At 46.5% G+C, this 25,213-nt stretch overlaps 1 protein-coding gene across 5 annotated transcripts in view; it reads left to right on the top strand.

The window, feature by feature from the left end:
• The window catches only part of TBC1D5 (TBC1 domain family member 5), a 2,224,639-nt gene that overhangs the window by 2,069,603 nt on the left and 129,823 nt on the right, over positions 1-25,213 (top strand). For all 5 annotated transcript variants that reach the window (XM_085630445.1, XM_085630447.1, XM_085630444.1 and 2 more), the window contains one exon: positions 10,498-10,597. In XM_085630445.1, the coding sequence (XP_085486571.1) occupies positions 10,498-10,597 (100 nt within the window). The remainder of the gene's footprint in view (positions 1-10,497; positions 10,598-25,213) is intronic.

Here is a 25,213-nt window from a genome sequence, read left to right as displayed (position 1 = left end):
TGTCTAAACTGGGGTGGTGTAGTGGGCAAAAGAACGATGAATTTAACCCAGATCTCTTGACTGGGGGAGAATGTCTGCATTGTCAGCATTCCGTCCATCATTTGTTTGTTGTAACGCATTTTGCGCTGACAGGCACAGCTTTAAATTGCCTGCAGCCGACATTGTTTATTTATCTGTCATCATTATATGGCTATAATTTTTCATACCCCTTTTTTACACACTCTACTTACTACAACTCAATCCGTTTTTACGCTGACAGGCTCAGCTCAGCTTACAACTGCCTGCAGCTGTTTTTCTTACGCTGACGGGCACAGCATTCCTATAGACACTACTTATGCACCTCGCTGACAGGATCTTCTACTGGTTTCACTCACTGACTTCTAAGCAACTCTGGTAGCTTTTCATCTGTTTCTCTTGTTTTTCCTCTCCAGTCATGTCTATTACAAACATGAGTCAAACCCCGCCTTTTTTAAATGAAGAGGGTGAACCTGAAATCCCTTGGGACACATGGCTCAAAATACTCCATTCTTATTTGATTGCAATAGGGGGTGAAAGGTTTTCGTCCGTGAGAAAGCAACATATCCTGTTGCATAATTTAGGCATCCAAGGTAGAAAGGTTTACGAGGATCTAGCAGACTGTACTGAAGAGGAGGGGGATGGTGATGTACATTTGTTTACCACCACTTTAAGAAAATTGGGTGCCCACTTTAAGGATAAGGTAAATGTGGTATTAGAGAGACACAAGTTTTTTAAGAGGGAGCAAGGAAAAAATGAGAAGGTTACTTTCTATATAGCCGCTTTGAGTGCATGGTCAGCTACTTGTGAATTCGGACTCTTTAATGACTCCCTCATTAGAGATCAATTGGTTTGTTGCACCAATGACCACAACGTGCAAGAAAGGTTGTTGACACAGAATCCTGGCCTAGAAGAAGCTGTATCGATAGCCAAGAGTATCGAACACGCTGCCTTTTGTGTTAAGGAAATGAAGGGCACCAAGGAGACCTCTAAGGAGGACAAGGGTATTAATGAAATAAATGATGACAATAAAATCTGTAAAGTACAGAGTACACACACTGTGGTCAAGAGTAAGCCCAGAAATGTGAATGTCAGATGCTATAGATGTGGTAATGTTAATCACCTGGCCAATTTCCCTAAGTGTCCCGCCAGAGGGGTCCATTGTAAAAAGTGTAATAGAATTGGACATTTTGCCAAGCGGTGTAACACTAAAGAAGCAAGTAAAGATATACATGTTGTACATGAAGAACCAAGCTCTGAGTTAGGTAACGAAAAATGTGTGTTCCAAGTGCACAGTCTAGAGAATGAAGAGAAGGTCATATACCCAGTTTGCGATATACATCTAGATGGCAAAAAAGTTAGCGCTTTCGCAGACTCTTGTTCACCCTACACTTTAATAAGCAAAGAAACCTTTCAAGAAATGTTCAAAGAAGATGAGTACACTATGGAGAAGCCAGATATAAGCCCTGGTGGGTTTAACAAGGACCCCATTCCTTTAGAAGGAATGTTACGGATGCGCATCACTTTTAAAGACAGGCACACCATCGGCAAGGTCTACATTGCAGAAAGGGGCAGTAATTTACTGGGTTGGAAGCATCGGAAAGATTTAGGAATCACGCTAGATCCCAATAACAGTGAACAAGTTTTACTTATTGACAGATCCTTGTTAGCGGTTGATGTTTGTAAAGAATTCCCTGAAGTGTTCACTGACAATATTGGGATGTTGAAAAACTATGTACACAAGTTTAAATTAAAAAATTATGTCCATCCAGTCGCACTCAAGACAAGGTCCATCCCTTTGGTAATGCGTGAACCATCAAAGAAGAAATTGCAAAAACTAGAAAGGCAGGGTATCATTATGGCTGTGGAAAACTCGGAATGGTTGGCCCCCATAGTGATAACGTCCAAAAAAGAGGGAAAAGATATTAGTTTGTGTGTTGATCTGAGGATTGTAATGCAAATTTTTGGATGGACAGGTATCCGCTGCCTACAATTAATGAAATGCTGTCTACCATTAATGGTGCAAGATGCTTTTCGGTGTTAGACCTCTCGTCAGCATACTATCAGGTTGCTTTGCATCGAGATTCCCAGGTCCTGACGGCCTTTACTACTCCTTTCGGCACATATCAGTTTTTAAGAATGCCATTCGGGCTGGCCGCCGCGGCTTTCCAGAGAATTATGCAGCATGTGCTGGAAGGAGTGGATAAGACCATTTGTTTTCAGGATGACATCCTCATCTATGGTTCAAATGAAGAAGAACATAACAATAATTTGAGGGTAGTATGTGCTAAACTCAGAGATGCGGGTTTTACCATTAAGAAAGAAAAATGTAAAATTGGTGTCGCATCTGTTGACTTTCTGGGCCACACCCTGTCCAGTGAAGGCATGAAACCAAAAATTAATTTGAGTCAGTGTCGGAAGCTCCAATTCCCAACAACAAAGAGGAAATAAAATCCTTCTTGGGCTTAGCGGAGTATATGTCGAAATTCATCAAGAATGTTTCAGATGTGGTACAACCCATCAGGGACTTGTTGAAAAAAGGGACACAATTTGTTTGGTTACCGGTCCATGACCGTGCGTTTAATTACATAAAAAAAGCCATTGCTTCAGCACCGTGCATTGGGAACTTTGATAGTTCCAGGGACACCTTTCTCACCACAGATGCCAGTAATAAGGGCATTGGTGCCACGCTTTCTCAAATGGATGGGGGCAAAGAGAAGATTATTGCGTTTGCCTCCAGGTCTTTGAAAGAGGCAGAAATCAATTATTCTACCATTGAAAAGGAAGCTCTGTCATGTTTTTGGGCAACCAATCATTTCAAGTATTTTTTGTGGGGAATACCTTTCGTTCTTAAATCAGACCACAAACCGCTAGTATCCTTATTTGCTTCATAAGACATTGAAAAAACCACTCCTAGAATTGGAAAATGGATGGTGTCCTTACAGAGTTTCAACTTTAAAATGGAATATGTGCCTGGCACTAAGAATCATGTAGCCGACTTTCTTTCTAGGCTACCCATAGATAAACTTGAAGATGAGGTAGTCGAAGTCTTTGATGTTTTACAAGTTGCAATTCCTGCCATATTAAAAGAGGATTGGGATAGCTACATGTCAGGAGATGCCACTTTAAGAGTGGTTACAGAAAATATCAAAAAAGGATGGCCTAAGAAATGTGGTGACCTTCCCAGAGAAATACAACCGTTTTGGAACGTAAGGGAAGAACTATCTATTGCCGGCACCAATGTTTTTAAGTCGGACAAGATCATTCCTCCTGAAAAAATCAGAAGGCACATTTGCGAAATTGCCCATGAAGGTCATCTTTGGAGAAATCTTACCAAGAGTAAGTTGCGTTCAGGATATTGGTTCCCCTACATGGACACAATGATAGAGGAATTAGTAAAACATTGCCATGCCTGTGGTCTCAGTGATGAAGCTAAAAACCCCAGGAAGGCACCCATAGAACCAGTGCAAATTCCTAATAAGGCTTGGGAAAAACTGGGACTAGACATAATTGGTCCCTTACAAATATCAGGACTGCAGGAAAGATTTATTTTAGTCCTGGTGGACTATTTCTCTAAGTGGATCACCATCAAATTTGTCAATAGAGTGGACACTAAAACCATAATTTGTTTTCTTTCGGAGGTGTTTGCCTGCGAAGGTATTCCCCACACCCTCATTACCGACAATGTTGTCCAGTTGGTGTCGGAAGAAATGAGGGAATTCCTGGTCAGTTTGGCCATCAAATATATTTCTACTCCTCTATATTGTCCCCGTGCAAATGGATTGGTGGAACGATGCAATAGATTGATCAAAGACGCTTTTCAATTGGCTATGGTCGCTCAGAAGCCCATTGTTCAGTCCAATAAAGACATGTTATGGTCTTATCATATCACACCAAACAGTGTGACCAATTATTCCCCTTTTTGCCTTTTGAGAGGGCGCAAACCTGGCTCTAAACTTAGACCCAACTGGCTATTCGAAAACAACTCATTCACATGGGATAGACAAATTGCCAAGGAAAAAATTGTGCTTCATCAAAAGAAATACAAACAAGAATACAACTACAAATGAGGTACCAAACAACGTACCTGGAAGGTAGGACAATTGGTCCTAGTTAAGAAACCGGACAACAGCCAGAACAAGTATAACAAAAACTATGGTCCGGAGAGAATAAAAGAGTTGAGAAGAAATTTTGTTATAATGGCGGATGGACGAATGTGGAGCATGGACAGGTTGGTGCCACATTGTGAGCAAAATAGTGGTAACCAGAGCACTGAAAGGGCTAATGAGGCATGTACCACCTCGAAAGTTGTACGCAGTAGAAGAAAAACTAATGTGCCCAAGTGGCATGGGGATTTTGTCATGAAATAACTTTTCCTTTTCAGCATATCTTGTATAGGGATGTGGTCAACCATTTATCCTTTCTCTTGCAGGATTTGTTGACGCACCACTCCCTTTCCTTCTCCTCCTTTGGGTCCCCTCCGGGAACCATTCTCTCTCTCCCTGTTCCCTCTCCTGTCCTCTCTTTCTTTCTCTTCCTCCTTTCCTCCCGTTCAACCCTCTTTTCACCTCTTCTTTTTTTTCGCCTTTCCACCTTCTTCCTCTTTCTCTGTTTGTATAAGGGAGATGTGTTCTAATCTCTTATCATTATTACTGGTATTACTCTCTGTTTTCCTGTTGTAATTTTACTATTGTCTTTACTTATTAATGGTACGTTCCACCCCTGTATTTTTGGGAACTAATGTTCCACCCCATTTCTCCCGAAGCTCACCATAGAATGTTGATGTGGGAGCTGAGCGGACTAGGGTCTGAGTAAACGTTGGACTGGCAGTTGGGAAACTCCTGTATGCAATATATCCCACTTACCTCTACTGTTGCTGCTGTGTGGATTCTTTACTTCGGTTACCTTGTCTCCAAAGCAATCTTAAACCCAGTTCTGGGCGAACCACCATAGACTTCAACTGAGTGGTCCTGATGCAGGGGATACGTGATGGGGAAGATGATGGAAGATGCCGAGGATGCTGTGCAGTCGACATCGGGGGTTCCTGCGGCTACTTCAGGTGGGGCAATTTTAGCCACGGGCTCGATGTCCCTCAAAGTCCCCTTGGGTCCACCAAAGGTCCAGTTGCTAATGTACAACAGGTCTCCTGTCACAGTGAAACCAATGGTTCCCTCTGGTGAAGGCTAGTGTCTGTCTTGGGCGACCAAACTGCACTCTGATGACTCTCCCAAGTCCAGCAGACTCTGGTGCAACTTTTGTGCACGGGACTTGGTCTCCCCAATTGCACGTTGACTGTCGGTGGCAATCGGGCAGTTGTAGCGGCTGATTAGCCTTGACGGGCTGCATCAGCTTTTGTGGCCCTGGGGCTGTAACAGAAAGTCAGTCAACTGACTCTTGGAGTTCGCCTCTTCTGTGTGGGACTCTGGCTCGACCTTTCCATGAGCCAGGCACCAAATTCTCTCTGCTAGCCCAAGGATCAGCAGGTGCAGTCTAACGGTTGGTGCAGCCTCTCTTGGCCAGTCCAGGGAACAGCAGGGCAATCCTCCTTCGGTCCTCGCTCTAGTCCAGATGTGATCTGAGGACTGGGTCCCAGGGGTGCCATATTTATGCCCAGAAACTGCCCTCGGGGATACAGCAGTTACTAGCCAATGGGCTACTAGTACCTTTCTCACCAGATGTCGTCTTCCTGCAATGTGTGTCAAGTAGCTATCCCAGAGTGCACTATTCTGCCCACTCTCAAGATGGCAGAACCCTTCTCTCTGTATAGAGCCTGGTAGCCCACCCTATAGGGTCACAACCTAACTGAGAAACCAGTTTGGCGACTGGTATCTCTTCTCTGTCCCCAACGCTAACCTGTCTACCTGAACTAAAATAGCAGTCCCTCTTGTGTACGTCCACCATTTGCCCTTCTAAGGCGACTTCCCCTTTGAAGCTTGCCATTTTGGCCCAAACCCTGTGTGGCTTCTTGCCAGGGAGAGGTAACAACTCCTCCAGCGGCAGGCCTCTATTGTTCACACTTATCCCCAGGAGGACAGAAGGCTGTTTTGTGGCCAGCATATTCAAATGGCTACTGGAAAATTTGGGCAACAGAGTGGCCACTTTGTAAACATTGCATTTCTTTAACAGTTGCATTAAATTTGACTTAGGCATCAAGTTGGGTTTAATGTAACAATTATTTTGTTGCCTTGAAGTGCAAACTTTAGTTGTCCCATTGAGAAAATGTCACAAATGAGTTGTCAGCAGGAACCCTCTACTCGCCAATGGGGCTACTAACTTTTCCACAGTAAAAATGACAATTTGTGGTTTTTACCGTTATGACATATAAAAATACGAGTCCTACTTTTTATTATATTATACTGCGCTCTGCCTTAGGAGTCGATAGGCCTGCTGTATGGGTGACTTATATGTCCAAAAAAGGGAGGCTTGGGCTTTGCAATTAGTGTAAATGGCGAAGCCAAGTTAGCAGCTTAAAACTGCTGTATCAGTCTGTAGTGGCAGGCTAGGAGGCATGTTTTGATGTTGTCACATCCAGGGTGGCACAATAGGGGCAGCAGCCCTGGTAGGACGCTTTACGTTACAAGTCCTGGGTACTCCTGGTACCATATACTAGGGACTTATAAGTGAGTAAAGTTATAATCAAACATACATTTTTAAGTGTCGGAGCACTGACATTGAGATCTGGTTAGCTGGCCTCAGTGGGCTCTCAAAGTAACAAAAAACAGCAGCATCAGTCTAACACTTTAGGGCTAATCATGCAAAAAGAGGCATTTCCTTACACTTGGGCTCTTAAATCGCTCCTTTCGCAAGGAGGAACTCAGGATGGTGTCCCTAGCTCAGGTTCTTTTGGCACTGAATGCAGAAGACTGGATGGTATCTCTGTTTACACATCCCAATCCTATGGTCACACAAGAAATATCTGCAATGTATGGTGGGATCCACTCACTACCAGCTTTGCTGCTTCCTCTTACCATGATGACGGGCTGTTGAAAGCCAGTTTCAGCAGATGGTGTCATACTACTTGTGCCCAAGTCTCACCTGAAGCCCCCCCAAGAGCCTGCTGTTCATAGGAGTAGTACTGGATACCACTGTGCTCCGGGCATTCCCTCCTAGATCTAAACGTGCAGATCTCTAAACATAGAAAGGCATCCACAAGTCACCACTTTCATTGGGATCATCTTCAAGAACGACATCAAAGAACAAATGAGAAAAAGGCTCAGAACTTTGTTGTCAGATCCCGTGTTTTTTCTGGACTGCGTTAATTGGACAACCATATGTTGTGCTGTGTTTTGGGTAACATTGGCTTTTACCTCACAAGAACCACATGAACCACCTTATAATCTTGTCACATTTCAAGTTAGGACTGAGAGGCACAAGCCATAAGGTCCCAAGGTACCTGTTCATACTATGTTCACATTACCTCGATAGTTTATTTGCTTTCACACACACAAATGAATACTTAGCTGTTGTGAACATTAAGGGTTTTGATGTGGCATGGAAGTATGGAATGGTGGCAAAATAGAGGTTGGTTCATGTCCTATTCGCTTACCTCTTGATTTTCCCGCCCCATCTAGAGGTGGAAAAATCACAAGGTGTTAATTGGTGGGGCCTCTCCAGGTGGAACCCCTTGACCAAGCGGTCTATCCCCCTTAGCACCATCCGGGTACGGTGACAGTAACCCCACCCTGTTTAGGGCAAAGCAGCTGTGTCTGGACTGCCTAGTTAAGATTGCTATGTGCAACATGGTCCAGAACACACACGAGATGCAATAGGTCTCACCCACAAACTTTAACTTTGAGAGTTTGTGTCTGTAATACAAAAAAATAAATGCAGAGCAGACGAAAAATAAATGGTGCTTATTCGGTAATCAGCTGTGCCTCAAACATCTGTTGCAATGGTGGAAGAATTTAAGGCAGTACAGAGATCTCCTCATGGAGGGCAGTTCTGCTCCTGCGGAGCAGGTGCCAGTGTCTCTTCTGACCTGGTGAACTGGTATAACACCCGCTATAGTATGAATGACCCCCTGTATCACTACTTACCTGAGCATATATTGTTTCCTGGTCTACTTTCCTTGTTTAAGTCTCCACTAGAGGAGCGCATTCTGAAGGGTTTGCGCTATTCGTTCCTTCCCACCCTATTTACTGTGCCTCAGTGGGACCTGAACCTTGTTTCAACTTTCTTGATTCATCTCCAGGCCTAGTCACAGCTGCCTGGCTCAACGTCTTACTCTAAAAACAATTCTGTTAGTGGTGATTCATTCTGCTCAAATGGTCGGAGAGCGTCTGACCCTTTCAGCTCTCCCACCGAGTACAAGTTTCTATGTGGATAAGTTGGTTCTTCTCACCTGTCCATGCTTCTTACCCAGGGTAGTGTCAGCCTTTCATATTGCCCATTCTGTCTCCCTTCCAACATTTTTTCTCCTCCACATCCTACCAAAGGAGGAGCAATGGCTGCACGGGCTGGACCCTATGCACACGGTGTTTTATATTGTCTGGACTCATTAAGACAGAGTGAAGATCCATCTCTTTGTAGGGTTTTCTGGAGCTAAGAAGACTAAGGGTCGGCCAAATACACCATTTTGAATTGGGTGGTCCTCTATCAAATCAAAATCTTGTATACCCTGGCTAAGAAGGACCCCTAGTTGGGTCTTTCATTCTACCGTGGCTATTGCTTCTTCTTTGCTATTTCCAGAGGCGACTTGATTGCTGACATCTGTGGTCTGCCATGTGGTTGCCCTCGCATTCTTATGGAAAGCACTACTGCCTCACGTCTAAGGGATGCCGTTATGTATACTTTGCCCAAGCTGTGTTGCATTATTTCCTTGGTTGACAGCTCTACTCTTTCCCACCCCCAAAGGCGGCGCTGCTTTGGGATTTATTAATCAGCTGAGGAATCTTCTGGAAGATGTATTTTTGTGAAGAAACAGTTACAAACCTTTGGTAATGATATTTCTGGTGAATACATAATCTACCCACAGTTTTCTCGCCTCCTTCTTCCCTGATAAACCAGTGTTGGATCCCGCTAGGGAGGCCATGGGGTTAGTCATGGACCACTAGGCCCCAACTTTGGGATTTAGGCTGTTTCCTTAAAATGTCCCAGGGTTTGTCCTACTATGGCTCTGCAAACTGTGTCAAGTACAACCATGCAGTCTGGCACTTACGGCAGGGCAGACCCATGCAGTCTGGCATGCAGGGCATGACAGGTCCATGCAGTCTGGCACTCAGGACAGAGCCATGCAGTCTGGTATGCAGGGCATGACAGATCCATGCAGGCTGGCACTCAGGGCAGGACAGAGCCATGCAGTCTGGCATGAAGGGCATGACAGATCCATGCAGTCTGGCACTCTGGGCAGGACAGAGCCATGTAGTCTGGCATGCAGGGCATGACAGACCCATGCAGTCTGGCACTCAGGGCAGGACAGAGCCATGCAGTCTGGCACTCAGGGCAGAACAACTGTATAACATGCAGCGTCCCCACAGCTAGTGTGGTGATTAGTAAGATCCCAAGCTGTCCCAGTTGTGCCATGTTTGTCCCTTTCGTGGCTTTCTCAGTTCCTCGATGAGGAGCGATAGACGCCAGCGTGCCGATGGGTGCCCAGTGCACTCCTGTGACGTCACGTCCTGTGCCTGAGTTGGTGCCGGGCCGCCTGGTGCCGCGTGGCAATGCCGGAGAGTCGTTGCTGGGAGACGCGTTTTCCGGACAGTGAGACCTGAAAGGGGTATTCGCGCGGTGAGCGATCTGCGGAGAGTGGTGCGGCCGCCCACAAATGTGTCATGAAAGGTGAGCAGCGTTTCTTTCTTGTTTGCTTGTGTTTTTTGGAGGGGGTTGAGGTATAGATATTAATTGTAAATGATGGCTTTAGGGGATTCTGTGTTGATGATAATATTGACGATGTTGCCAAATGGAGACATTAGGATGTTGGCATCAAACTACTGCTAGAAGAATCACCTGGTGACGCATATCTGGTCGAAAAGCAATTTTAAAGTTCTTCTGAGCAATCCTTTTTTGTGAAATTGTTACCACAGTTTTAATAACTATATTTAATCGCATGTTGTGCTGTTCTTCAGTGTACTATTAGCAGCACCGGCAACGGGCATCTTTCCCCAAATACTCTGAGTTGATTTAGACTAGCAGAATATGCCCTCTCAACGCATTGTTGGGAGGAAACCTTTAGCAATATTTCATAATAAACGTTTACAAACCAAAGTGTTTCAACTAAGAGTGGTGGTACTAGAGTCTTGTCAACCCAAAGGTTTCCCTCAGAGCGCGTTTCATCCATGTCTGTTTGCCAATCAGAGCTGGCTCTGGCTCCCATGACGCGTTGAGTGTGAATGGCATTCTGTCGCCCAGATGTGCACGTGTGTCAGTTCCCCATGAGGCTGGGCCGTTTCTGGAGGTGTATGAAGGTGACCTGTGTATGCACGTGTGCAGTAACCCGCTGAGCTGTAGCCCCAGTGCTGATGTGCCGTTTGTGCCCTGTTTCAGGAGGAAGACTTGGAAGGCCAGATCTCGTATCTGCAAGGGCAGCTGAATGACCTGGAAGCCATGTGCAAGTACTGTGCGCGCGCCATGAACACACATCTGGGTAAGGCATCTGTGGCTGCTGCGCACGTAGCTTCTCGCGCGACCCCTCTGTCAGGGGATCTCTGTTGGCCCTGGTGTGCAATGCGCTGGTATGTTCTAGATTCTATAGCTGTGTTTCCTGATTTCTCCAAATCCCTTAGTTTAGCTTGACTTTCCTTGAAGTCTCTGCTTGGAATCCTGGACTCTGAAAGCAGATGTTCTTATAGCAATGTGAGCACCTTCAGCTTTTGATTGCACCTTAATTCTGGAGGAAAATCCCCTCAAATGGACCACAGAAGGCTGCGCTGTACATGAATTCTCATGAGTGATGCGGTTGTCGCAGGAACAAAATCCCCAGACGGACTGAAAACAAGACTCTGAGCCCACAAACCATAGAGAGAGTTTTGTGTAATCCCCACCGCATGATCCCCACTGTCCACTTTAGAGCTTGAGGGTCACGTCAGCGTCATCTGCTGGGGTCAGCTGGAGCAGAGCAGACAGGGGCCCGGCACCATGGCTCTGTGTGGCAAAAAGTATGGGACCTGCCATCCTGGGTGCAGTGGGGGGGGGGGGGGGTAAAAGGTGTGACTAGAAAGGACAAAATATTCTGCAACTGGTTTGTTGGGCGTTCCCCCTAAGGTATCTGCATATAAAATAACACACACTTTACATACAAAATAAATGCAAGTTAATCTAATTTGTGCGGAAATGCTCTATTTTCGTTGTGGAACCTCTGTGGTAAAGTCCATCTCTGTAGATAGCTGTGTGTAACCAGAGAGCCCCAGAACTGAATTCTGGTTGGTGCAGTGGGAATAGTGACGTGTGTTTTTAGCGTTACGCGGTCACCGCCTGTGACAGAGAGCTCTGTGAACATGTAGGTCATTCTTTTAAGCTTGCGCTACACCCAGTACAGGATAGGCTGCCGCAAGGTGCACTGAAAGATTTAGGTTTAAGATTAAAAAAAAAGTGCTTCCACTATCAAGATCGGAGTAATACGCAGACTTTACTTGGTTACTTTTTTTTATAAACATCCATTAAAAGCGCCCACGCCACAGCTCCTTTGGTCACCTTAACCACCTCTTAAAAAGAATACAATCCGAGTGACTCCATCAATTCAAAGCAACCTTTACATTTGCAGATTAACCAAATGTGCACAGTTACATTTCTTTCAGGCACCAGACGCCCTGGCAAGAAGGGTGGCTTCCTGCTGTCGCCTGCAGCTGAGGCATCTCCACTGCCGCAAGAAACTGTCCTGGGGCAGTTGCCTTTTGGCATAAAGTAGGGGAAATGTTTTTGTCATATATAGAAAAGAAAGTGTGGGTACGTCGTGCCCCCTCCAATCCCTCCCCTTCGACCCTTGCTGTGTCTGCTAAGGAGGTAAGTGGGGAGAGTGTGTGAGAGTTGGGAAGGGGCTGCAGAAAAGACACATTACCATTCCATGTTGTATGGTTTGTCCTGATGCCTCAGAGGTCACTAGACTCCTGCCCACGTCACTGCAGCCCTCTCTGCACAGCAAGTGGGGCGGAGTCGCTGCTCTCATCAGAGATTGTACTGTGGGATTTGTGGGGCGAGGTCTGTGCATGTCGTCGAGTTTGTCAGTGTTGTGAAGTTGAAACAACCTTCTTTGGGGTTTTAGTTGACCAGAGATGCAATAGGGCAGATCCGCCACTGCAGGAAAGTGGATTATCGTGTAGTGAGGCTGGTTAGGCTCCACTATGAAATAATCCCACAATACCCTGAATAGGTCATTTGATTCACACCGATGCATCCCTATCTCAGTACTGGTCGAGTGCACAGAGCAGTCAGGCTTTACTAGAGGAACATGTGTTATGCATTTCAGAGCACCAACATGGACAGTTTGTCATTGACACTACTCGAAAGAAATCGGACGCCAATTTATAAAAATACAGCAGATATTTGTATACATGTAGGCACGAAGACAATAGGATGAGTATAACCGGAGTTATAGATTTTTAAATGAAAAATAAATCGGTGCATTTCAATCTTGCAAAATGATGAGATTGTGGTCAATGTGAAAATACACTAGTGACAATCGGTCACTTGCAGGTCGAGTGTACTGGAAACCATTGGGGGAAAGGTGATGTGGGTCAGAGGATCAGGCCATGACAGTCAGTTGAATTTTACCTGGCTCGTAGGGCCCGGGTGCAGAGTGGTCCTGGCTGTCCCTGGTGCAGAAGAACAGGAGCCGCGGGTGCTGGTTTTAAAGCTTAGACGATGCTGGTGAGGAAAGGGGTGCAAAATCACGACAACACGGTGACAGAGGTATCCGGTTGTAGATGTAGAGTTCCCTCAAGGCACAGCATCAAACAAAGTGGTAGCCGAGCTGGCCTCTAACCAGCTTTGGCAGCTGCAAGCTCAGCCTTCGGTCACTATAACGTCGTGGAGTACGGGGGAAATACAGTAACTACCTGAAATTTGCTGAAGGTCAGGACCACATTTCCAACAATGCACTAGAACATTTACTTTTGGACGAGTCCCTCGGCAGGCCTGATGGCCAGTGATTCTTTGGATCCGGATGGGTTTCTTGGCTGCAGGCTGCAGGGGACTAGTAGCTCTAGACTAAGGCAGTTCTGGAGTTGCCTTTGGCTATCAGAGGGGTTCCTCTTTCCTTTTGGAACCTGCAGCACCATTCCTCATGATCAGTACTGTGACAGCCCTGGTGCCTACAGGGGTAGGAATCAGACTGCTTCTTACCTGGGTCTATTATTCTTTTTTTCCCACAAGGTCAGCAAAATATGCTTCCCAGGATCTGTCTTCACGTTGACAGATCCTTTTATCAGAATATCCAGCCTCCTTAACACATTATTTTAAGCAAGTTCTACAAACCTGCAGTGAAAGACCATATTGAGGCCTTTCCTTACGCTCACACTATGTGTATAAAATCCATGTCTTGTCTCAGGCTGGATTTATTTCCTGCTCTCCTGCACTGAGAGTGTTCCTATGAACCTACAGTGAGATAAAGGGATGCGAGTTCTGAATTTGGAATGCTGATGTTGGAGAGGCCTCTACTTCCCACCATTGAACTGAATCCTGATCTAGCTGAACCTTGCAAACGTCTGCCACAGTTGTGTTAAAACAATGGCCGACATGTCCAGTGCACGACACCGGAGCACACACTGGGTGACATGTCTACACCCTGTATACGGCCACAAAAAACAATGAGCCCCTCCTACGTGCTAGACTCCTGGGCTCTGGTGTCATTTGGCACCCTGTCCAGGCCATTGACCTTTTGAGCAAGTCTTCTCCAGCAGGCTAGCGTCTGACTGGTCCCCAGTCATGGAGGCGATTATAGCACTCATTGCTAGCCTTTATTGGGTGGATGAGACAGGTGTGTGCTCTTTGCTCTTCTGAAAGACGAGCAATGGCCATGGCGGTATCTACAGGGACGGCATCTAGTAGTAGTTGTAGGTGACTACTTGGGCTACAAAACTGAGGTGCCACTCTTGGGCCTTTCTACAGAAACTGAGGTATGTGATGTCTACAGTGAAGCAACTGACAAGGTAGCCAGCAATGGTAGTTGCACTCTTCCTGTCTTTTAATGCCGGTCGCACAGGTTCAGAACATTAGTGAGCACCCTTATCCATGCAGCATGCAAGCATGGATGAGAGGGAGATTTTATACATAAAATAAAGATATTATGGGCTTAAGCGTTGTCAGGGCAAGAAGAAAGGAACGAAAAGAGCAAGTCACAGGACCAGTCCCCCCACCATCTTCCTTGGATGGCCCACACTCGCTTTGGGTTTGCTTGACGTCTGTTTCTGTTTCCGTCCCTGTCACGTCCCTGTCACGCTACTGGAGTAGCGCAACGATCATTTCATCCACCGGAGGAGTCGCTGGGACGCCGGCAACGATTACACTGCAGCTGAGGAGGGTGAGGTGCGGGCCCCGGGACTGCGAGGACCAGCATTCCACAACTCCAGCTGGTCCTCTTCCCGCGTGAGCCGCGCCCCCTCTCAGCGCCACGCCCCCAGCCAGCCAAGCCCTACAACAACTCGCGGCACCCGCTTCGCGGGTGCCACTCGCTTTGGGTTTGCTTGACGTCTGTTTCTGTTTCCGTCCCTGTCACGTCCCTGTCACGCTACTGGAGTAGCGCAACGATCATTTCATCCACCGGAGGAGTCGCTGGGACGCCGGCAACGATTACACTGCAGCTGAGGAGGGTGAGGTGCGGGCCCCGGGACTGCGAGGACCAGCATTCCACAACTCCAGCTGGTCCTCTTCCCGCGTGAGCCGCGCCCCCTCTCAGCGCCACGCCCCCAGCCAGCCAAGCCCTACAACAACTCGCGGCACCCGCTTCGCGGGTGCCACTCGCTTTGGGTTTGCTTGACGTCTGTTTCTGTTTCCGTCCCTGTCACGTCCCTGTCACGCTACTGGAGTAGCGCAACGATCATTTCATCCACCGGAGGAGTCGCTGGGACGCCGGCAACGATTACACTGCAGCTGAGGAGGGTGAGGTGCGGGCCCCGGGACTGCGAGGACCAGCATTCCACAACTCCAGCTGGTCCTCTTCCCGCGTGAGCCGCGCCCCCTCTCAGCGCCACGCCCCCAGCCAGCCAAGCCCTACAACAACTCGCGGCACCCGCTTCGCGGGTGCCACTCGCTTTGGGTTTGCTTGACGTCTGTTTCTGTTTCCGTCCCTGTCACGTCCCTGTCACGCTACTGGAGTAGCGCAACGATCATTTCATCCACCGGAGGAGTCGCTGGGACGCCGGCAACGATTACACTGCAGCTGAGGAGGGTGAGGTGCGGGCCCCGGGACTGCGAGGACCAGCATTCCACAACTCCAGCTGGTCCTCTTCCCGCGTGAGCCGCGCCCCCTCTCAGCGCCACGCCCCCACAATCTACTTCCCTTTAAAGCACGCGCTTTGGACCGCGTAACGCGGGACGCGCGCGGGACGCAGCTCGGGGCGAAGACCGGGCAAAGAGCGGGCCGTTTAAGGCCGTTCAAGGACGGATGAGGACGGCCCTGGCCCTGAATCCCTGACTTATTGCCTATATCTATCAACTAACGTCTAAGGTAGGCGGTACTGTGTCCTGTTTCTTCGCATATCATCTTCAACGGCCACCACCTTTTACATCATTTATCGCTGACTGTGTGCTCAGATGTCGGCCATGCGTAACAGAACCAGAAGCAGTGCGAAAAAAGCTGCGGCGGTCACACAGGTGACAGGACCTATAGACCTTTTTATTTCCCGTGTAAATGAGACTATTGATCAAAGTATTGTTGTACTGGAAAAAAGAGTCTCCATGGATCTTGCAAATGCTAAGCGTTCATCCCTGGGTTCCCTTGCCAATGTCAAATCACCCGCATTGCAGCCTTCAAATGTCTGCTCCCTACCCCTAACCATACCCACCAATAGTGCTCCGATTGTGCCAAATATTGTTGATTTATCGGTTGCCATATCAGACCTGGATCCGTCTTTTGCGGACCTAGAGGTTACTCCAGACCTAGAGGCCTGTCAGTCTCCCGCCATAGCGGCCCCATGTCTGAGTGGGTCTAACGAGGTGGTAACAGCTCCTGTACCTACAGCTTCCTGGGGAAGGGCCACCAGTCTCCCAAAGGTTATACCTAAGAGAAAAAGCAAAGCTAAAGTTACAGTTAGGAATCATAATTTGATTTCCCCTACCCCACAAAAGACTTCAGGTATTCCTTGTTGGGTGCAAAACTTGGTAATAGATTTAAAACTAGACCTTGAAGCTACAATAGCAGCACAAATTAAGCCTCTAATTTCCAAACTGGATAGGCTTACGTCTTTAATACATTCGAAATGGCCACAAAAAACGAATGGGCAAGGGCCTGATCAGCCACATGGGAGTACAGAATCAGTCCCCAAATGTTCACCATGTATCCAGCCCCCTAAAGATGTATTAACTAACGTTCAAGTAACTGTAGCCCCCGGGAATCCAGTTATACCTAATTTGATGCAAACCGGGAGTAATTCTGCTCAATCTACATCTATACCCACTCCGAGGGTGGTGGGACCGATTTCGACTTCTCAACACATCGTTGTTGGCAACAATACCACCACTACACAAGTAAAAGATGTTGTAGGGAAATCTAATACCCTTTTAGCACCTTCCCTTTCCACGAATATACCCGAAGGTCCTAAACCAAAGCAGGCACGTTTTAGGTCAATCACTTTACCACCAGAGGTTTCCCCTTTTGTGGTCGTGTTGACAGCAGTCCCCCCGTTGAAGGAGGGTGTAAAAGAAAGTCATGTCGAATTAAGAAACAAATGTGCCCAATGGTTTCACCTACATAAACCTCTACCCAACGGTATGAATGGTGAAATTCTTACTGTACGCAGAGGGGATTGGGTGGGCAGAAGCAAGAAAACAATAGCGGGGGATGTAATTACAGTTAATTTTAGAGATATAGGGACAGTTAGTTATATATGTAATGTTCCTAACAGTGGTCCTGCGACTCAAATCAACCCACTCCCCCTATCTTACTTTTTACTGATGCCTTCAAGATTAAACCCTCCCTGTTCCACTTTACAAAGTAACAGAGGATCCGTGTATCCCCCGCAACATTTTACCAAATCATGGCAGCAACCACTTTACTCCTCTTCTTCTTTTTCTCCACATTTTGTTAATTTTCACCAGCAGCCACTACATGTTCCATCTTTTCCCCAGCACCATGTTAATCCTCATTGGTCACATCCTCCCCTTTTTCCATCACCTTCATTTCAGTCTGCCCATCAGTGGCAGCAACCCTTACAGCCACTACAACCTGTTAAACCCCAGTGGCAGCAAGCATGGCAGAACCTGCCCCCTTCCCAAGACTCATTGTATTCACAATTTGCTCACCCCAACAGATATGCTGTGTTGGATGAGGTAGACTGACTGAGCTCTACCGAAGCTTTGGATTTAAACATCCCTTTGTCCTATTTAGACACGGCGAGTGCTTCTCCTGTTACACCTTTAATTGCACTCCCCGAATCCCCAATGGTGTCATCAGTAATACCTTACTGGTGTTTAGAAAACAGGGATAGTTATGATGTATGTACAGATACTGTCATTCCCAGATTAAGTCCAGATATCATCTCTCGGGAAGTTGGTTCTAATTTATTACGAGCTATCCAGCCAGAGCAATCTGTAGTTGGTGACTCTGGCAAACCAACAGGTCTCTCCCTTGTTTCCTGGAACATAGCTGGCCTTGCCAGTAAATTGGGTACACCCTTCTGGACCAGTTTTTTGGGGGAGGGATTTGACCTAATTTTGTTGCAGGAAACCTGGTGTCTGGATCCTATTAACATCGAAGGGTACATATCCCACTGTCTCAGAGCCACCAAATCGAGCTCGGGTAGGGCTAAGGGGGGCCTCCTGTTGCTTATATCTACCAAGCTGTGCGATTGTACAGTTAAATACAGCACGACAGTTGGGGCTCATAGCCAAGTTATAAGGTTGGAGTGTAAAAAGAATATCGATTTAGTTGTGATAAACTTTTATAACAACCTCTTTGATGCTACTAGAGGGGATATTCTACCGCCTCTAGAAAGGGAAATAACCAAAGCCCTTGGTATCTCGAAAAGAATGGCCGAGGTTGTCTGGGCAGGGGATTTTAACTTGCAGCCCTGCCATTTGTCCAACGGGAACATCTGTGGCTTTGGTGCAGCAATGAGTAGTCATTGGGGGGGTTTGGACGTGAGGGAGGATTCTCCTCATTTTCAACATTGCAGTTATGGCTCCACATTAAATAATATGCTAGTCACTTTAGACATGAACCTGTTAAATTGCAACACAAACAATCAGGCGAAAATATGCCCTACATTTACAGGTAGAGATGCAGGATCATTTATAGATCATATCCTGTTGTCTAGCAGTGGAGGTTTCACTGATTTGCATGTAAATGAAGAAAGTCTCAGTGACCATAATAGCCTTCGTATTACCCTTTTGAGGCATGGTACCTCGACGGTTTCAGGTGGGAAATGTTCTACTGACTTAGTACCTATTAGACCGAAGGGTCTAAGGATCAAATGGACTGGTCTAAATTCCAAGGTTAAGCAGAAGGAGGTCATCACCAGATGTAAGAACCAAATTAGTTTCTGCTTGGAGGATGATTGTGACCTAGGCTGTTTATTAGTCCACTTTATCTCCATGAATAGTACTATTGATGGTATTTTTACTAAGGCCTCGTTATCAAAGAGCGGTCCGAAGCAAGGGTGGTTTGATAAGACCTGTATAGTCGCCCTCCATGATCTAAAGAATGCTCTAGGCACTAACCCACGTGTTAAGACGGACATACAATTTTGTAGGGCAAGATATAAAACAGCAATTAAAACCAGGAAAAGGGTATTACAGTCCGAGTCATGGGATAAGTTGAAGGAAGCAGCTGAGACCAAAAATTGCAAACTGTACTGGGAAACCATTAACAGCCCGTTTCTCAATAAGGAAGATGTTCCAGAATTAACATCTTATGTGGCATGTAGCGATTGGGTCAGTCACTTTTCCAAAATCTTTAACCCAGACGGGTTACCTCTTGAGCTAATGTTACCTGAGTCTATCTCATGGCTACCCCTTCCGTTGGGAATTACTTTAGAAGAAAGCCATGAAGCAATTTCTTCAAGCAAAGGAGGTAAGGCCCCTGGCCCCGATGGGCTCCCGCTGGATTTATACAAAGATGAACCAGCACTATGGGCTCCCATCCTGACGAGGTTATTTAATTGTGCGGCAGAAACTAACCCCCCGCCCACTTGGGGTCAATCAGTCATTATTCCTTTACACAAGAAAGGTGATAAATCAGAGGCTTCCAACTATCGTCCAATTTCATTATTGGACGCCTCTGTGAAGGTGATGAGTAGGATTTTGCTCAAGAGGTTGGAAGATTGGGCAGCTGATTTTAACATTTTAACTAGAGTCCAATATGGCTTTCGGAAAGGCCTGGGCACATTGGAGCAATGCGTAAATTTGGACCTTTTAATTAATAAATATACTGTGGCTAAAAATGGCAACCTTTTTTTATGTTTTGCTGATTTGAGCAGTGCATTTGATTTGGTTAACCACACTATTCTTTGGGAGGTTTTGCTAGATGCAGGGGCTCCGAGGGAAATAGTCCACTTTTTAGCTAGACTTTACGAAAAACTTTCCTGCAAAGTTCGCTATGGCACCCATGGCGAATGTACCCCGTTTTTCAAAGTGTCTCGGGGCATACGCCAGGGATGCGTTTTGGCCCCGTTGCTATTTTCCCTTTTTATTAACGACGTCGACCGTTCACTGGTTGACATCCCAGCAGATGCCCCCTTGATTGGTGGTAAACCTGTTCCGCTGTTACTTTACGCGGACGACGCTGTTCTCATATCCCGTACACAGTTGGGCCTTCAGCGCCTAATTGACAATTTTATTCATTTTATTCAAGTTAGGCGGCTACGCGTGAATAAAACTAAGACGTATGTTATGTCATGCGGTCGGGCAGCTAAGCAGGTAAAGCATACCTTTTTTCTGGATAAGGAAAAGTTGACTCCTGTCAAGTCCTTTTGTTATCTAGGAATTACATTTAATAATATCGGGTCATGGACCTCGGAATTTGATTCCATAAGATTAAAAATGCTGCGATCTACCGGCAGTATTTTTCGTTTTGCCTCTAAACTCGGCTCACGTAGCATTTTAGACATGATGAACATATACAATGTTCGTTGTGTCTCCTCTGCACTGTATGGGGCAGGTGTATGGGGCCATAGTGTGGGTACATCTCTGCAGAAGGAGGAAAACAAGTTTTTAAGAAGGTTGTTATGTGTTCCCCCTTCTGCTTCCACTCTGCTGATTCACGAAGAAGTTGGGATCGAGTTTATCTCTGATTTAGCAGCAGTCCGGCCACTTTTATTGTGGCGTTCTATTTGGGCTAAACCAGAGACTCGATTCACTCAGGATATTATTCTTGATTGTATAGGCCTGGACCACTCCTCACGCATACAGTGGCTGAGATACATCCACCGCTGGTATCTTCTTCTTTTCAATATAGATGCACTCCGCGAGCCAGAGGAGGTTGTTTCTATTTCAAAGAAAGAAATCAAGACAGCGTTTTTAAACTTTCGAAAGGCAGAGCGAGATAAAATTTCTGGCAACCTTGTCACCGTGAAATTTTATAAAGATCTAAATTTAACTTCGGGGTTCCAACCCTATCTTGCGTATGTGACCCGTCCTTCCCATCAGTATGTTTTAACACGCGTTAGACTGGGTATTGCTCACCATCTGGTTGCATTTCCAAACACAAGAACCAGTTCAGATATACCCTGTCCGTGCGATAGTATTTCCCGACAGAATAGTCGCCACTTTTTACTTTTTTGTAAATTTTATCATTTTCTTAGGTTAAAATACCTTAAGCCAATTTTTATTAAATATAATACTCGTACTACAGAAACAGCACTGATACTTTTATTCTCATTAGAGAACGAAGAGATTTGCTTTTTCCTGGCTACTTTTATCTTGAAATGTACAGCTGCCAGGGAAAGTATTGTACTATAAGATTTTTATACTCACCTGTCTGTACTTATGTTATACAGCTGCCAGGCATTGTATTATGTTGCTATTACTGTTTACATTTTTGCTTGTATATATAAATTTTAAGTTTTATACCTTCTTTGTAATTAGGGTATTATTTTTGTTTCTGACCACAGTATTTTATGACTATTTATAAACTCTGATGTACAGCTGCTAGGATAGGCCCATTGAGGAACTCCCACTGTTTACCTGTTTACTCATTTACGCTTTCCTTTCATAACAGCATGTTGACCCAAACTGGCATGATTACCTAACTGTTGCACTTTAGCCTTTTTGTACAATGTCTCTTTACTGTTTCTTATAAGCGGCAATATGGTGATTTTTCACATTTTTAATCATGTATTCTTTTGCTTGTATGGTTTGTATGTACAAATCGAATAAAAGCTTTAAATTGAATTGGATGGCCCACACCTAGAGGGGAACTAGCGGGTCATTGTGGTGAACAAGAATGTGAAAACACAACCAGATGCAAAGACTCAATCTATCGGAGCAGTAAATGCACACTACAAGGATAGGATCACACCGCACGATTTAAAGATATGTCTGAACTTGCAGATCGCTTGAGGGTCTCCAGACCTAATCCCTGTGGGAGTCCTCTCCATGTTGGGTCATCCCAACACCACAATTAAACTACGAGCAGCGCCAACATACTCTGTATAAAATCTCTGTGGCTCAGTATAACATACCTTGGAGATCAAGTTTATGACTGCAGTGCACTTGAGGCTTGTTAAAAATGGGATTTCTGGTTGGCTAGGGCAAGCGCCTCAGCCAGGCAGAAGCCACCACTCTAGTCAGGGCAAGGGAGTTACACACCAAAGATAACCCCTGCTCTCACCACCTTGGTAGCTTGGCACGAGCAGTCAGGCTTATCCCAGAGGCAATGTGCAAAGTGTTTGCGCAACACACTCACGCAGCAGCGACACACTAGGCACACCACAAAGGAAACTTCACACAAGGTTATATAAAAAATAGTATTGATATGACTCACAAACACATTAGCATGCAATCACATATGTACACTGTGCCACCTGGCACTTGGGTATTACTTTACAGGGGATTATATACATGACAGGGCCAAGCTGGCCACTGTCATAACCATTAGAATGCACGTAGTGAAAATAAAACAACCAGTACCTACTGGTATTGGCCATAAACCACATTAGGCATTCACATTAGGCATAAACACATTATGTATAAACACTGGGCATGAACACATTATGCATCATCACATTAGGCCTACAGCCTAAATTAGCAGGGCACCACAGTAGGGAATACTTATCAGAATGCCCCCATCAACAGTACATCATGCCCATAGCTGCAGTTACGTAAGACCCTCAGCTGGCAATATACCTCCATTCTTATTACAGCAGGGCCTAACACAGCCCATAGGTTAGAACAACATTAAGGGCGGCCCCAGCGCTCCTATTGCAAACCAGCAGCACATATAATTGCAGTAGCTACCAAGTCTCAGGAGCCCTCCTAGTCTGTAGACGTTCCCCTCCTCCCGCCGAAGGGATTATGGAGGCCCACTTGACCCCCCTATCTGAGGCCTCCAAATCAGCCTCCAAATGCTGCCAGGGGTGTCGCCAGCCTGGGCCACCAGTACCAAGTATGAAGGCGGAAACACAGCCCCTGATGTACCTTGTGCCCTCCTCATCTACCGGCCCACCTACGCCGGGAAATGCCGGGAATTCACTTTGGTGTGATGAAAGCACCCAATGGGGCCCTACCAGTGGCCCCTCTGACTAGAACAATGGTGCGGCCCGTTTCCCTCCGGTGCGCTCCTGAGACCTCGACTGGTCTCCTGCGGTCTTGTGTTAGACTTTTCGGCTCGGAATAAAGACGCACCGGTCCTGCGTACACTCGCCTCTCACATCCTTGGTAATCCCGCGGTGCTCACCTCAGCCCTCCTCTGCCTCTCTGGAGGTCCCACTATGCGGGTGCCGTGAGATTCCTTCCTGTGTCCAAGCTCCCTCTACCGCCCGGGTCCAAACTGCTCCATGGGCGTAGGAAGTGTGGGGGACGCGGGGGATATATCCCCCCCAGATTTTGGAGTGGGGGGGACACGGGGGACAAGGGTGGGGGGGACGAGGGGACAAAGGAATTTCCCCTCTCCCTTCTGTTATCGCAGGGCCATTAGCGCGCGAAAGCGCTACCTAATGGCCCTGCACTTGACCTGCCTGGAGTCAGAGGCCACCCGCCCTCTGCCCTCTGTTCTGCTGCAGGAAGGCTTAGCCGGACTGGGAAGGGCAGAGAACGGAGAAAAATAAACGCTGTCTCTTTTCCTTCATGGCAAGGACCGTGTCCACTACTCCTGATCTGCCTCTGGCGGCTGCCCTCCTCTCTTTATTCCTCCATCTCTTTCTGTCTCTGTCTCGCTCCTGCTTACGTGCTGATTTCAAGAGGCAGCTCTTAAGGTCCTCTCTCTTGCCTCTCCTTTTCTTTATTTGTTCCCCTGTGAAATTGATCCAAAAGAGGCTGAACACTTTGGCTGTAAATGTCCTCATTTTCTGACCGTTTTCTATTGAAAAGAAAAACCTCGGAATGGAGAGAAAAAATAGTTAAATACCTAAATAAAGCAATACAGAGTGGACAGCAGACAGGCCAGACTGTTATTTACACCCACTCACATTAGCGTCACTTTACAGAGTTTGCCAGTGAAAGCGCTACTTTCTTTTTATCTTCTTTCTTTGAACAACATTGTTATCCCAGGGTGGGTAAGTGCGCCATTCCTAAAGGGACTGCAATACCTGGTTGATGGGTAGATTGAAAACGTTTAATATGATCGTTTTCAACTTTTTAATTATTTTAGCTTATAAAATGCGGCTCTGTGTTTGGGGGATGTGGTCTTTTTTAAACCAAACTGCATACATTTTGAAAGGATATAAGCAATGGACATTGAAAGGGGTCCCTTCCTGGTCCTGTAGCCATGTCTTGAACTTTTCAGGCAAAATCACTTACTGATTTCTGAATAATGAGTTTAAAACCGTTAAGGTAACCATGTTTTTTTCAGATTAGAGTTCACATGCTTTGCTTATTCTTGCATTCCCTATGAGTGTTTGCTTTTTCCAGGGTGTTATTCATTTTTTTTCAGGCAGCATTTTACTGTTGTCTAGTGCATAATTTGAATTTAGTCGCAGCACAATTGAGTTGTGCTGAAGGCAGTGCGAGTTTCTCTCAGTGGGGCAGTATGGTGTTCAGTGTGGGAGAGAATGTGGCACTCTGGCCAGAGCTGCTGAATTTAGAACTGGAGACCTTCATGATCAGTTCATCATACCACACTCCTAACAGAGCTTATTCCGATGCTACACCTTAGAAGGCCCGATAGACCTTAGAAGCCCAGGTGTCTTAGCACCCGCAGGTGGACCTGTCTACCACAATCCATACTGCAGTTCACTTCCAGTCTTACGGGCAGGCATATGAAGAAGCACATCCTAGATCGACAGTGAATCTGTCAGTGAGGTCACAAGACCCTTGAGGCCAGTCCACCTCACCCATTAGTACCTCCATTGGCCTTTTTCCAGCACTAGCAGTGCAACTTGCCAGGGGTTGGCAATGTAGGATTTGCATGCACACCAAACTTAGGGGGTGATTATAATGGCAGTGGGACCGCCACGTCACCCCGTCGGTGGCGGTCCCACCGCCATTGGTGACTGCATTACTGACCGCCATATTACAATGGCGGGTGGTTACCTGGCGGTCGGAAAGACCAACCACCACGCACCCGACGGGCTTCTTGAGCCCGCCGGTGTGGTGGAGGGGCTCGGGGTTCCTACAATGCTGGTGGTGTCTACCATGCACCGCAGCAGGGATTACGATGTCCCTCACGCGGCAGCTTATCAATGGCGGTTCACCTGCCATGGAAATGCTGGCGAAAGGGACATTGGGGGCCCGTAGCAGGCCCCTTTACCCCTGGCCCCCAGACTATGATGCCCCACAACATATCACTGCACTATGTTCCTTTTTTTTTTACTTTGCGGCGGATGATGCAGCCAGCAGCACCTGCTGCAATGTAAAAGATAGGCACTGCGAACACCGTAGTGGCAGTCGCATTGTAATGCCTATCGCGGGGCCTCCACCTTGAAGGCAAGTGGTCCCATTCCACGATTCGATGGCG

Source organism: Triturus cristatus, chromosome 10, assembly GCF_964204655.1.
Source record: "Triturus cristatus chromosome 10, aTriCri1.1, whole genome shotgun sequence".
In the NCBI taxonomy this organism is placed as follows: domain Eukaryota; kingdom Metazoa; phylum Chordata; class Amphibia; order Caudata; family Salamandridae; genus Triturus; species Triturus cristatus.
Note: the sequence above shows the minus strand (reverse complement) of the source record. Positions and strands in the feature narration are given on the sequence as shown.